Raw genomic sequence first — 15,234 nt, 5'->3', positions numbered from 1 at the left:
TAAGCACCTGGGCTTTTTCTCCATTCAGCCATTGCCTTTTAATTAGGTGCTTAATGTTGGTTTATTAGTTTTCCTGCTAATGTAAGCTCCCTAAATGTAAAAGCTCTGTCCATGTTGTTTTCCATAGTATCCTATTGGGTATAAAGACTGACCCTCATCAAGCACCTAATGATACTGAGTGCTCAAATATAATGAAGTTCAATAGCAGAGAAGAACCAGTGGAGGGCCTTCAGAAAGGAAAGAATGAGTCAGTAATAGCATCCAGGTCTGGTGGAAGTATGAAATGTTCAACAGGTAGGGGGAGAGAACGCTTGGTGAGTTCTGTTTTGGCTTTGAGCATGAGAGGATGGCAAGACATTTAAGTGAACATGTTCCCTAAATGGGAAAAATATGGAACTTGAGGATTTGTTGCAAACATATATGAGTTTCGTGTTCTGTCCCATGAGAGTCCCTGAAGACACAGAGAGTCCAATTATCCACCATAAACCATGATCTAGGGCCTACTGTGTCCAGGGTCTGTACTGGGAACTTTCCATGTATTAGTTCATTTAATTCTCAAAATATTCTTATGTTATAATAGATTAATGATGTCCTTATGATATGATATTATGATATGATAGCTTGCAAACATTTTACCACCAAGAAAGTAGAGGCTCAGAAAAGTAATTTTCCTAAGATCACATAACCAGAAAGTAGTAGAAGCAGAAATCAAACTATGGGCCAAGATAATATTAACCACTATGATACTACCGCCTCATAATTTCTGATCCTTGTTCTCAGGGAGTTCACAATGTAAAAGTTACCCCTGATAAAGTTTAATATGATATTCTAGTCATATGAACAAAATACTGTGGGAGCACAGGGAGTGGAGTGTTTCATTCTTTCTAAGGGAATCAGAGAGAGCTCCACAGAAGAAGGCCTAGGGATGATTGTGTACCTCCACAATTCAAGTGTTCAAGCCCTAAGCCCTGGTACCTCAGAATGTGACCTTATTTGGAGATAGAGTCTTTTACAGAGAAAATGAAGTTATTAGGGTGGGCTCTAAGATAGAGAGCCCTGTAGTATATCTGGTGTCCTTCTAAGAAGAGCTGGTTTGGACACAGATGTATCCAGAAGGAAAACAGTGTGAAGCCATAAGAATGTGGTGCACATCTGTAAGACGAGGAGAGAACCTAGAACAGATCCTACACTCAGAACCCTCAGAAGGAACCAGCCCTGCAACACTTTGATCTTGGACTTCTGTCCTCCAGAACTGAGACAGATTTCTGTTGTTTAAGCACCACCACCCCCAGTTCTTGGTACTGTTCCACAGCAGCCTAGCAAACTAACGTAGGTGTCATTTGAACTCAGCCTTAATGTACCAACTTCTCAAGATGAAGAAATGTGTTTAAATGGGGATAAGAGAAGAAAGGAAGGAATTCTAAACACAAAAGGCTGAAATGCCACAGTGACATCTGAGTGAAGCCTGGCTGCAAGTCATGGGGGAATAGAGCTCAGAGTTGAAGGAGGACAGAGACAGGGTCACAGATTCTTACCCAAAAGGGAGATGATAATGGCCCAGAGTTGAATGACAGACTTCCCAAGGAGGACAGGGGGAAGGTGAGAAGAGGACTGGGTTTGGAACCCCAGGAAACACCAGGAATTTGAAAATGAAGAGGAGAAGCCAGAAAACAGTGGCAGCAGCAGTGGCAGGATGTGGGCAGTGGTGCTTGGCCCCCACCCCCCCCACAGCCAGGGCCCTGGCATGGCATGGGTGCAGCTCTTTGAGGTCCATCAGAGCAATGAGCAACTGTGTCATCAACAGCCTGAGGGAGCGGCTGGTGGGGTCCCCTCCCAAGCAATCTGGATAACCTGCATGGGGTCCTGAAGGGTCTCCAACAAGGCCAATGGCATGGCATGGGTGGTGGGGGAAAGAAAGTGAAGTCACTCAGTCATGTCCGACCTTTGCGACCCTGTGGACTGTAGCCCACCAGGCTCCTCTGTCCATGGGATTCTCCAGGCAAGAATACTGGAGTGGGTTGCCATTGGGTGGTGGAGGAAGGCTGCTTCAAAAAAAAAAAAGGAGGAAAAAAAGGAGAAGCCAGTGAAGACAGAGTGGTTATGAGGCAGAAGCATGGAGATCCTGGATTCAGGAGAACAAAATGGTTCAAGGAGCAGACAGCCAGCCCCGAGGATCTCTGAGAAAAAATGGTCAACTTTCTACTGAGAGCAATACTGGTGACCTCAGGAGCGCTCGGAAGACAGAAGCCAGCTTGCAGGAAATGAGAGTTGGGGAAGTGCCCAAGCATATCTCCTCCTACCTTAACTACTATCTTTAACCATCATAGCTGAGGGCAAACTCAAAACCTTTGTGACTCATTTATTTCACATCAGACTTGGCTTACTTTTGTTTTGACTTTTGCTTTTATGCTTATTCAGATGGCTTGGTTTTCTTACCACTTGCTTTCCTTTTAGGGAAATTAATAGCAAATGTTCTTGGCTTTTTTTTTTTTTTTCTCGTTTAGTCTCTATAAGGATTTGGCGTGTGAGATGGGTTTTGAGGAGTTCCATTTGTATCTGAGGCCTGTTCACTTTGAATCTGCATCACACAAGGACAAGGTGGTCCATCCACCTCCTGTCTTTATAACCTCTCTGCTGGAGGACAGTGGTTGCATAGACAGGTGAGCCTTGAGAGAGTCAAAGTAAAAATAATGAAACAGTAGAATGGCAATGAAAAATAATTTCTATCAGCATCACAAATGCAATTGCATTCTAAACTCTCTCCCTTATAATCTATCTGCCTTGATGTCAATATTTTGTTTTCCTTTTAATAGGATGGGAAAAAATAAGATCTCAATCAAGGGGGATAATTTGATTAAAAACATCGAATAACTGAAAAATGGAAGAATCAGATTAGAGAGCTCAAATGGATGGAATCTTAGGCTCAGCAACTGCCCAGGGCAACCATGTTGCTTCCAGATAGAACGGGGTGTGAGGGTTGGTTTGATGGGGCAAGAATCATGGATCCCTGCCCAGGTCCCTGCTCTTACTTTCCCTGGGACCAGGAAAAAGTCAGTCAAGGTTTTTAGCAACTGTTTGCTCAAAACTCTAATGCAATGTGTATCTAACATACATGGCAATATGTCAGGCTCTTTTGTTTGCCAGTGTAAGATGCCAACTCAAACCAGTGAAACCTCTTTTTCATGCCCCATAGGTTTAGCCCATTGCCTAAAAGAAAACACTCTTACTAGTAACAGACCAGAATCTACTCAGTGGGGGAAGGGAATCTTTTCCCCCCATACAAAGTCAGGGTTAAACTCATCTCCCTCTTCTTTCCTTGTCTGTCTTCCCATGAGGGGTCTTAGCTTTGTCCTGGAGATTCCTGGTATGAGTCCCACCCCAAGGAAGGCAGAGCTGACTCTAAAAGAGGGAAGGTCACCTTTGCTTTGCTATTGTGTATCACTGCTCAAAGTTTAGCAGTATGCTAAAGGAGAGAGCATAGGCTGGAATGAAGGGGTTAGGACCACAGAGTGAATTTCTCAGCCTCAGAAATTTGAAATTTGAGGTTGGAAAACTCTTTCTTGGAGAGGGCTGTTCTTTACATCAGAGGTAGTTTAATAACATCCCCAATCTCTACTTACCAGATGTGAGCAGTATGCTTTCCCTCATTTGTGATGATCAAAAATGTCTCCAGCCATTGCCACTTGTCCCCTGAAAGCAAAATCCCCCATGCTATATCCTGTCATATAACCTAAACCAAAAAGGTGATTTATTGTAAAGATACAAAGATATCTCACAGAAGCTGAAGGCAGGAAGTGTGATTGGGCCTCAAACGAGGCTAGGTCCCCAACCTGGAGCCAAGCTGTTCTCTGGATCATCAAGGGCCTCCTGCCAGAGCGGTTATTTTACACTGCTATGAAAATAGGCCATATTTTTGTTCAGCCAGAATCAACCCATCAACACAAACTGTCTGAATGTTCTGTGGCCTGGCCAAGTGGTGACTGGTCCTCCCAATGATGACCCAGAGATCCTTCAAGATCTGAAGCACTTTCTGAATTACCAGGGGAAGGTTTTTACATCCAAGGAACTTGTATCTTGAATTTGCATGTGTTTTATGTGTTAATTCCTTCAAGTTATCACTTTGGAGTGCCATTACAACAACATATACCAAACATGAGCATTATTGTTGTTGTTCAGTCGCTAAATCAGATCCAACTCTTTGTGACCTCATGGACTGCAGCACGCCAGGCTTCCCTGTCCTTCACTGTCTCTCAGAGCTTGTTTAAACTCATGTCCATTGAGTCAGTGATGCCATCCAACCATGAGCATAGTGACTTACATTTTGAGAAGCACATTCATGCATATTATCTCCATTAAGATAGGTGGTATTTCCATTTACAGATGAAGAAACCAAGATTCCTAGATATTCAATTACTTGACAGAGTCTTATAGTCATGAATGAAGGACCATGTCCCAAGGCAGAAACATGGCTGCAAAGACCATTTAGACAATTGTTGGAACCATGGGAGAGAGTGAGGAAGTGAATAAATGGGGCCAAGTCAGTGAGGGGCCTGTGCAAATGAGGTCAAGGAGGTAAGAAGAAATATGGAAGAGAGCAAAGGAATAGTGATCATGAGAAAAGAATTTCAGAAAGTCTGAGATAGATGGTTACCACAACCAAACTGCAAGAAGATTGAGGCCAGTAAGGACTGCAAAGACACTGGAGCCCTTCAGCTTTTGGATGGAAATGCTAACTCTTGTGTAAAATCTGTCCTTGCTGTTACTACTGGTATTTCAGAGCTGATCTCGTCACTCTGTCCCTCCAGAACAGGCATCTCCTGGCTAACTGTATGGCGCATCAAAATAACCTCATGTTTCTTCTTGCAGATATTCTCCTGCTACTCTTGTCTTAGCTATCTCTGAAGTGGATGATAACCAAATTGGCAAATTTAGTTTTTATACAAAGGAAGCCATTCTTGAGGTAAATTATTTTTTTTTATAAAAAGGAAACTAAAGTAAAATTAAGCAACTTGTTTGCATATTCCTTAAAAAGTATAATGTTTAATTCATATTAGTTTGATCCCATATACAAGAAAAGGTTCCACCTTCATAAATAATGATGATGGCTTTCCTTGTCTGACATGTAATACCTCTTGAGATAACCTCTGCTTGGTATTAAAAAGAAACCCATGTTGGGACTTCCCTGGCAGTCCAGCGATATTTTCAAACCTGGTGTTATCTTTCCTTGCCACTCAGATGGACTTCTTTGTTTCTGTATGTGTATGTGCAGGTTTGTATGTGTGTGTGTATGTTTTAAACATTAATCTAATGTTGGCAGTTTTACAAGAGCCTGCCTGTGAGCGTATGTTTGCTAGTTCATCAGAGCCTATGCATCCTGCATCTGACAACTGGGGAAACCTGATGGTGTCCAGATACAGAGCAATTCGGCCTAGAGCCTGCCTTCACAGGATGAAATACTGCTTAGGGAGAAACCAGCTTTAGGCTTGTCGCTGAGGAGCAAGGGTCTCGGCAAATCCAACAGCTTGATCCATATATTTACCTGTTGAGTGAGTGGTGATCCCCACCCTCAACTTAATCTCTTTCTGTATAAGAGAAATTCCTAATTACTTTTACATTTTCTTCCTTTAGCTCTTGTGCCATTCAGGAGTGGAAAATATGCAAGTGACCCTAGCATGCCAGGCTACTCAGAAGAATGCTTTAATGGTGGCAGTCCAGCAGGCATCCTTCTATCACACTCCCCGTGGGAGCTGTCCTGCTGATGTCAAGGTCAGCTGTAAGAGAAGCCTGAGGCATGCTACTGCTACTGTCAGGCTGCCCCATTCTCCCTCCATCCCCCTTCCCCTCCCTCAATTTGACACTCCTCCCTACTTGCTTTTTCCCCATCCTTCCATTTCCCTTCTTCCCTTTCTCCCTTTTTGACCATTTCCCCCTATATTTTTATTTTCTTTGCTTCCCTCTTCCCCTCCCTTTCTCCTTTCCTAATACATAGTAACACATGATCAGATTCTTACTGGGTCTCTTAATTTACAGAAGTTTGCTAATAATTTTAATTTTTCCATTGTGTGTAATGCTGTAATATTGACCAGCTAGAATCAGCCAGCAGAAAATAGCCTATTCCTCCACTCCTACCCTTTGTAGACAGATGATTCCATTGTTTTCTGTTTTATCATTCCTGTATTTCTTTTTGCAAAAGTAAGCATACATTTGCCCTTCTTTTTGTCACAAACGGTAACACAAAAGATATTCTCCTGAACTTTTTAGTTGTTATTGAGATATAATTCACATAACATAAAATTACCATTTAACATATAATTTTCAGGATCATATCATCATCACTACCATCTAATTCCAGAATATTGCCTCATTCTCAAAAAGAAATCTTGTATCCACTAGCAGTCAATCCCCATCCTCCACTTTCCTCATCTCCTAGCCACCAGTAATCCACTTTCTGTCTCTGTAGACTTCCCTATTCTAGACATTTCATATAAATTGAATCATACAACATATGGCCTTTTATGTCAGAATTTTTTCACTTAGGCACAGTGTTTTCAAGTTTCATCCATGTCGTAGCAAGTACCAGTACTTCATTTTCTTTTTGTTTTGTTTTTTACTGATGAATAGTATTCTAGTATATGTATATACCACATTTTATGTATCCATTTATCAACTGACAGACTTTGGGTTGTTTTTACTTTTTGACTATTATAAATAATACTGCCATGAGCATTTAAGCATAAGTTTTTCTAAGGACATATGTGTGTTTTGAGTTTGCTAACACTTATTATTATCTTTTTAATTTTGGCCACCCTAATAGGGTAAAAAGATATCTCTTTGTGGCTTTGATTTGTATTTTTCTAATTATTTATGACATGACATTGAACATATTTCCATGTGCTTATTGGCTGTTTGTAAATATATATTAAAGAAATGTCTATTCAAATCCTTTGCCCTTTTATAAAGTTGAATTTTTTGTTACTGAGTTGTAAGAGTTATTTGCATATTCTGAATATAAGTTCCTTTTCAAGTATATGATAGTTTCTTTTATTATGAAGATCATCTTCTTACTTTCTTGATGATGTTCTTTGAAACAGAAGTTTTTCGTTTTGATGTGTCCAATTTACCTATTTTTATTTTTTCACTTGTTCTTTTGGTGTTATATTAATATTTAAGAAACCATTGTTTAATCAAAGTCACAAAAATTTACTCCTATGTTTTCTTCTAAAAGTTCTGTAGTTATAGCTCTTACTTTCAGGTCTATGATTCATTTATAGTTAATTTTTATATGTAGTATGAGATAGGGCATCCAGTTTCGTTCTTTTGAGTGTAGTTATCCAGCTGTTCCAGTACCATTTGTTGAAAAGACTCATCTTTCCCCATTGAATTGTCCTGGCACCCTTAACAGAAATCAATAGACCATAAATGTAACAGTGTGTTTCTGGACTCTTAATTCTATTCCACTGGTCTATATGTTTGTTTTCATGCCAGTACCACTGTGTTTTGATAACTGTAGAGTTGTGATAAGTTTTGAAATTAAGTATAAGTCTTCCAACTTTGTTCTTTTTCAAGATTGCTTTAGCTGTTTCAGGTCCTTTGCATTTTCACATGAATTTTAGGATCAGCTTGTCAATTTCTGAAAAAATAAAGCCATTTGGGACTTTGACAGGGATTGCATTGAACCTGTAAATCAGTTTGAATACTATTACCATCTTAACAATATTAAATCTTCTGATCCATAAACATGGGAAGTCTTTTCATTTATGTACTCTTTAATTTCTTTCAACAATATTTTATAGTTTTCAGTGTACAGGTTCTATACTTCTCTTGTTAAATTAATTCCAAAATATTTTATTATTTTTATATTATTGTAAATGGAATTGTTAGTTTCATTTTCAGTGTTCATTATTAATTTATAGAAAGACAATTGATCTTTTATCTTGCAACCTTGCTGAGCTTGTAAATTCCTTAGGATCTTCTATGTAAAAGATTATGTCTTCTGCAAATAGAGATAAATTTAACATTCTCTTTTCATTCTGGATGCCTTTTATTACTTTTTCTTGTCCAATTGCCCTAGCTAGACCCTGTAGTACAAGGTTGAATAGAAACAGTGAGAGTGGATATTATTGTCTTATTCCTTATCTTAGGAGGAAAGCTTTCAATCTTTAACCATTACATATGATGTTAGCTATGAGTTTTTCTTAGATAATATTTTTTACCAAGTTGAGGACACTCCCTTTTATTCATAGCTTTTTGATGATTTTATCATGAAGGGGTTTTTGATTTTATCTGTATATAATACTCTAAGGCATTTTTTCCCACTTACCAGTATATCCTAGAAATCACTCTGAATTAATTCACAGAGATTTCCCCCCATTTCCAAAAACAACTTTATATAGTTCTCTCTTATGTCTATATACTTTTGAATGTAATTTAGGTGCAAAATTAAATATAACTTTAGGAAGTCAACTTTCCAGATGGTCTTAAACATTCTCTAAGCCTTATGAATTGTAAATTGTTGTTGTTCAGTCTCTTAGTCATATCCGACTCTTTGCGACCCCATGGACTGCAGCACTTGAGGCTTCCCTGTTCTTCACTATCTCCCAGAGTTTGCTCAAACACATGTCCATAGAGTCAGTGATGCCATCCAACCATTTCATCTTCTCTCCTGCTTCTCCTCCTGCCCTCAGTCTTTCCCAGCATCTATATTCTTGATATATGAATTCTATACAGCTTACCACATTTTACCCCTTAGCACATTTCTGTATTTTCACTCTTTACATTAATAAAAGAGTATACATTCATAAGTATGGCAAGAATATTCAATCTTCACTTCTACTGCCAAATACTAATTCCCAGAGAAATCAAATACTGAAGTAGAAAATAGGGATAGAGTAAGTTATATTGATTTCTAAAAATTCAACCCCTCAAGTCTTAATTCAGTGCATACTTTAAGTTAGGCTCATCAGATAATGCTGAAGTCTGATTCATGAAGTGAAAATGAAAGTGTTTGTCACTTAGTCGTGTCCACCTCTTTGTGACCCCATGGACTGTAGCCTGCCAGGCTTCTCTGTCCATGGAATTCTCCAGGCAAGAATACTAGAGAAATTATATCCAGTGTTTAAAATGGGGACAGGCTCATAAGTGGTTTAAATACAAGGAATAATAGAGGTTCAACAAGCTATACAAGGAATTTTTTAAAAAGAGAGCTCACATCTGGGGAACCAGAAAGGGCAGCACAGAGTGGGGACATTTGGAAAAACTTGAAGGATGAGTGTTTTGACTGGCAGAGATGACTATGTGATCATTTTGAGTAGAGAGAAGACCTTCTGATGCTCAAGCATAGTATGAAAAGACAAATGAGTACTAGGAAAAAATGGATGCCCAGCTTGGCCCCACCTGTGGTCTTCATGCATAGTTGACATATGGAATCTTTTCTTCAATTAATCTTATGAAGAATACCAATATGTAAAACAGATATAAATGGGGTTTTCCAGGTTGAGAGGCTTTTAAGTCACTTCCTGAGATTCCTCCAGGAAGTAAGTGGTGAAAGTCACCAAATAGGAAAATAGAACAGGGGTGGGAAGGCATTTAGAGTAATAGCCTGAAAAGACATAGCACAAGGAGGGGTAGAGAGGCACTGCTGCTGCTGCTGCTAAGTCGCTTCAGTATATGAATACATGAATATATATAGTAATACATGTGAGTTTTAGATATATGTGTGTGTGTGTGTGTGTGTGTGTATTTATATACTCTTCTACAGATGTGGGACAGGAAGTCTGATATAGTAAGGAAGAATAAATGATGGAGACTTTGAGAGGGAACAAGCAAAAGGAAGGGAAAGGAGGGAGGAAGGAAGGAAAGAAACAGAGAATAAAATTGTTACTAAGATTGTTACTGTGTAATAAAATAAAATTGTAATAAAATTGATACAATAATAAAATTGTTACTGTGTCCAAGCCAAAGGTGGAGAGTGTTTCAAGAAGAAATGAGTCACCAAGGAAGATGAGCAGGTGACAGATAAACACATAAATAATGTTTAACAACATTAATTAGTAGAGAAATGCAATTTAAACTCCAGTGAGCAACCCCTGCATACACACTAGAATGGCTAAAATTTAAACTAACTATTCTGAGTCTTGGCATGACATGGAGGATCTGAAGCTCATACACTGCTGATGGGAATGCAAAATGGTTACCTTGCAAAACAGCTTGGCAGTTTCTTAGAAAATTAAACATATACTTACCATATGATTCAGCAATTTCACTCCTAGGTATTTACTTAAGAGAAATGAAAGCACATGTCGGTCCAAAGACATATGTAAATGTTTATAGCAGCTTTATTTAAAACAGCTAAGAGCTGGAAAAAATCTAAATGTCCACCACCAGGTGAATAGATAAATAAATTGTGGTATATTTTACAGTGGAATATTGCTCAGCAATACAAAGGAATAAGTTGTTGACATATACAACAATATCAATGAAGTCAAACCAAAAAAAGAATATATAACTGCATGATTCCATTTATATAAGATTCTAGGAAGTGCGTTCTAATCTATAGTTGGAGAAAGCAGAGCAGTAGTTGCTTGAGGAAGTGGGCTGGGTAGGAGGGATGGCTATGGTCTTTATTTTTATTGCAGTAATGGTTTCACAGTTGTATACTTTTATGTCCAAACTTATCTAATTTACTTTATACTTTAATTTACTGTGTACTTTGTGTGTTGTTTACTGAATGTCAATTATACCTAAATAAAGCTATTATATTTTAGGAGGAGAAGGAAGAAGTTGAATTAAATGTAGAGGGAAAACAAGAAGAGCAGGAATTGAAATTAGGCTATTTTACATTCTCAGAAGTTCATTGCTGACTCTGAGAGAGCTATTCTAATGGGGATGGAGTGAAAGCCAGACTACCAGAGTAGGGAAGTAAGAGAATGATAGAAGTGTAGAAGCAGAGAATATTTACAGCTTCTGCATTAGTCTGCTAGGGAAGCCATACCAAGGTAGTACTGACTGGTAGCTTAAACAACAGAAATTTGTTTTTTCACAGTTCTGGAGGCTAGAAGTCCAAGATCAAGTAGCCAGCATGTCAGTTTCTAGTAATAGTTCTCTTTGCAGATGGCCACATTCTCACTGTCCTCAAGTCAGAAAGAAAGTCCTGGTGTCTCTTTTTCTTCTTATACCAGCTTTACCAGCCCTATCAGATTAGGGTCCTGCCCTTTGACATCATCTAACCCTAATTGCCTCCCAAAGGCCCCATTTCTAAATGCCATCATCATAGTTGGGATTTTCGATGCACTTGAGGGAGTCAAGAAATTAAGGGTTCAATTTAGCAGTTTCTATTGTCCGGGCACGGTGGTAAGCTAAGTGATGGATGAGCCTGGACTCATGGAATGCTCTGAATAACCTTCGGAGATGGAGGCTGATAGGTTAAGGGACAGAGCCAAGACTACCTGCTGAGCGTCAGCACTGGGCTCTGATTACAGAGCTTGTTTTCTTTCCTCTGAGTTCACTCATATCCTTTCTAAGGCCCCTTGTGTCTTCTGAACTAGTATATTCTACTATTTTTAGGAGACTGGGCTAGCCCAAGAGTCTTCAGAAAAAATCAAGATGGAAACTTAGGACTTTTTAACTCAAGATTTTTTTCTTTTGCCTCATTTTCCTTTCCTTCAGTAATTCAGCTGTGGAAAACCTTCTTTCTTTGAAAAAGAATGGGCTTTCCTTTGAAGGCTTAATGTTTTTCTTTTAGTTAGTATTTTAGAAAAATGTAAAAGAATCCTATCTCTCTTTCCTTGTATTTATCCTCCCTAAATAATAGGAATATTGGAAGATGCAGATTCCCCTTTTCTTCCCTTTCTTCCCCACCATCCTGCCACCTCTCCCTCCTTCATTATTACATTGTACAGGACAGCATATACAGCCCACCTCCATCTGCTTAGGTTGTACCAGAATGGCACCCTGAGATGATTTTTCGATCTTGTACCCTGAAGCTCATCAGCTGTATTTCTTGAGAGGCCCCTATACAAAGCACTCCAACTAGCCACCTTGTAAGATGGAGAAATTTTTTCTGAGAGCACTTTAGACAACTCTCTTCTGGAAATAGTCACACTTCGTGCCTCACCCTTTCATTGTACAAAGTGGTATCTCTTCCATGCGCTCCCTTACTTTTTCTCTTCTCTTCTCTCCCTTCCTCTCTCTCTCACCCCTAGGGTACCCAGCCATTTACATATATTTGGCATCAGTTACAGCTGTTAGATAATTTTACTGTCAGCACCACAAGACCTACAAATTCAGCAAATTTAATTCACTTTGGTTTGAAATATTGTAGGAAATAAGTTCTGGTCTGAGAAATCATAGTGGAGTGGGTCCAACCAGAAGAAATTCCAGAATTGTGAATGGCATAGAAGGCATGCTGTTAGCCCCAATTCCAAAAGTCTCAGATGCCCTTACTCATCCTTCAGAAAGATTCCAGGCTACCAAAAGGTACTGCATGGGGGTAGCAGTGGGGGGTTGTTTATAATAACAAAAGTATCATCTTTTAAGTAATTTAATACAAGTATTATGGGATTGAAGGATGCCTAAACTCCCAGAGTGACCACCATGTGTTAAAATTTTTAAGACCTTGTCTGAAAACATTGTATGAACAAGAAGGCTTAGCTTCTTCTAATATGCTCCAGTCTATGAAAGAGAGTCAACAGTTCCCAATTTCAACCTCTTTCTCTTCTCTCTCTTTTCCTTTATCTTTCTCTTCCTGTCATCCCCTCCTTCCCTCTCTATTTTTCAAACTCCAAAGAAGGTAGAACATAAGGAAGGAAAGTATGAGCATGTCCAAGTTTTCCACTTCTATTTTAAACCGAAAAGGACAGAACTACCCTCGTTATCCTACCACGGGTGTTTCCATTGCTGAGAATAATAGAACGGTAACTGTCAGAGAGGCAGGGCCTCTACAGATATGTATCTATAAACTAGGGACATCCTGTTATATCCTGATCTCATCTCACTGTGACAAAGAGAGAGATTTGTATTCTGTAATAATTACGAATACTCTGAATAACTGAGGCATACCAATGACACTCTAGTCTAATCTTGGCAAATTTAGAATGAAAAAGAAAATGACAAGCAAAGCTTCTCTACTCCTCAATATGCCATTAATCTGACACATGGCCAGAGTTCAAGTGTCCTAAATCCACACTTCCAGTGTGTGGATGGGAGATTTAAGACCAATGTGTCTAGTCAGGAGGACCCTTAAGGCCACATCAGTCCAGGGACCCCTACAGTTCAGAACAGGAAGGTACAAAGGGACACTGGGAGTACAAACACTGGGCCAGGCTATGGAGTTTGGGAGTGGGGGGGACTGCTGGTGCATGCTCTAGGCACGCCGTGGTCCCCAACAAGGATGGTGACACAGCAGCATGCCCAGTGAATATAAGAGAAACACTTGAAGCAGGTGAGGACCACAGAAGCAGAGTTACCTGTTCTCCTGCTGCAGTGCCCAGTTTGCAGCCCCAGGTGCTCCTGTCAGTCAGAGAGTTCTCAAGTCCTCTGGTTGTATGGGCACTCATCTCCTGCCTTGGGCTCACATGCCTCTGTTCACTTGTCAGGGCTCCGGAAGCTTTCGTGTCTATTCAACTAGAAAAGGTGGGGCTGCGGGACATGATGCTGAACACCTTCCTCCTCAGGAAACAAGCCATGGCTGACAGAATGAAAAACCTTGTGAGTATAGTAAGAAGGGCTCCCTAAAGATCTCATCATCTTTTACATTTGAGCAAGTAAGAATCCTTAACTTGGAACCTGTTGCTTTCAGCCTATTTGGGTAAAACCATTGAAAATATAAAGAACTGAAAAAGAGAGTTCAATAAGAAATAGAAAGGAAGGAAGTCAAGCAAATTGCAGTCTACTTTTTAAAATATGTACATTTTCGCAAGGGCACATTACGCTTTGTCACTTTCTAAACAGAAAGAGTTTCAGTACCTACTTGGGAACATTTCATGGTTCCTGAGTGACCCACAGGTGCTTAGGAGGTTTAGACAAGGTGAGCAAGGGCATTTGCCATCTATAATTCACCTGTTAGGTTGATGACATCACCACTATGTTTTTCAGACACTGCCACCATGTTTGCATTTAAGGGTTTTATACTAACCTAACCTTTGGAAAATCCATGGACGGAGGAGCCTGGTAGGCTGTAGTCCATGGGGTCGCTAAGAGTTGGACATGACTGAGTGACTTCACTTTCATTTTTCACTTTCATGCATTGGTGAAGGAAATGGCAACCCACTCCAGTGTTCTTGCCTGGAGAATCCCAGGGACAGGGGAGCCTGGTGGGCTGCCATCTATGGGGTCGCACAGAGTCAGACACGACTGAAGCGACTTAGCAGCAGCAGCAGCAACCTTTGGGGTGCCGTTTCCTTCTCCATAAAATTTAAACCTTTAGTCCATTAAAAGTGTTGCTTAATTTTATGAATATTATTTCATTACTCATTACTTTTTTGATGAGGAATTCCTTAGGCTAATATATAGTTATTTGGAAATGAAATGACGAGGTTTATAATCTCTAGGCTTTGTTCTTTAATGACTGAAAAGGAAGGACTTCAATTTACCTAATTCAGTTCTACAAATTGGATATGATGGAAACTAGGGCTTCTAGATTACTGCTCAGCAATGATGTGGGCAAACGACTCCTTCTGATAAGTACTTAAGTAAATTACTTTGATACATAAATTACTCTTTATAATATTAAAAAAATACTGATCAAGTGTAAATATATTAGCTCATTAACTGCCCTTCAGGAATATCCAATGCCTATCAGATTAGAAAGGATTCAGGCAAGATACTTGTCGGTTTTGTCAAGGTCTGGGATTTTAGCCTACTTATAAGCTAAGAAGGTAGCCTGTTACTGCTCTGAAGATGCTGACAGAGAACACTAGACTCTTAGGTCAGAGAAAAAGAACTTTGTTACTCACAGTAGAGCCAGCATCATGAGCCTCACGTTTGTGTCATCTCGCTTTGCCTCCCAGGTCCCACAGGGGCAACATGGAGGAGCCGAGGTTGTACACAGTTTTGTGTCACAGTTGAAGAATCTTGAGTTTAGGAATCTACCTCTATTATAGCAAACTTGCTCTATTTCATGGAGGGAGACATTACCTCATCCCTCCAGACTGCTCTCTGCGAACATAACCCTGAGAAATGGTTCAGGTAAAAAGTCGTCAGGGCATTGAATTCTTAGTGTACTCACAAGATGTGCAG

At 39.7% G+C, this 15,234-nt stretch overlaps 1 protein-coding gene across 1 annotated transcript in view; it reads left to right on the top strand.

Annotated features, from left to right (window-relative positions):
* LOC128053312 (coiled-coil domain-containing protein 162-like) overlaps positions 1-15,234 on the top strand; it is a 150,210-nt gene that overhangs the window by 57,232 nt on the left and 77,744 nt on the right. Inside the window, exons 13-17 of the mRNA XM_052645813.1 lie at positions 2,505-2,660; positions 4,867-4,960; positions 5,629-5,766; positions 12,320-12,474; positions 13,593-13,704. Of these exons, the coding sequence (XP_052501773.1) occupies positions 2,505-2,660; positions 4,867-4,960; positions 5,629-5,766; positions 12,320-12,474; positions 13,593-13,704 (655 nt within the window). The remainder of the gene's footprint in view (positions 1-2,504; positions 2,661-4,866; positions 4,961-5,628; positions 5,767-12,319; positions 12,475-13,592; positions 13,705-15,234) is intronic.

The sequence above is a fragment of the Budorcas taxicolor genome, chromosome 9 (assembly GCF_023091745.1).
Source record: "Budorcas taxicolor isolate Tak-1 chromosome 9, Takin1.1, whole genome shotgun sequence".
Lineage (NCBI taxonomy): Eukaryota > Metazoa > Chordata > Mammalia > Artiodactyla > Bovidae > Budorcas > Budorcas taxicolor.
This window is presented reverse-complemented; position numbering and strand designations above follow the sequence as displayed.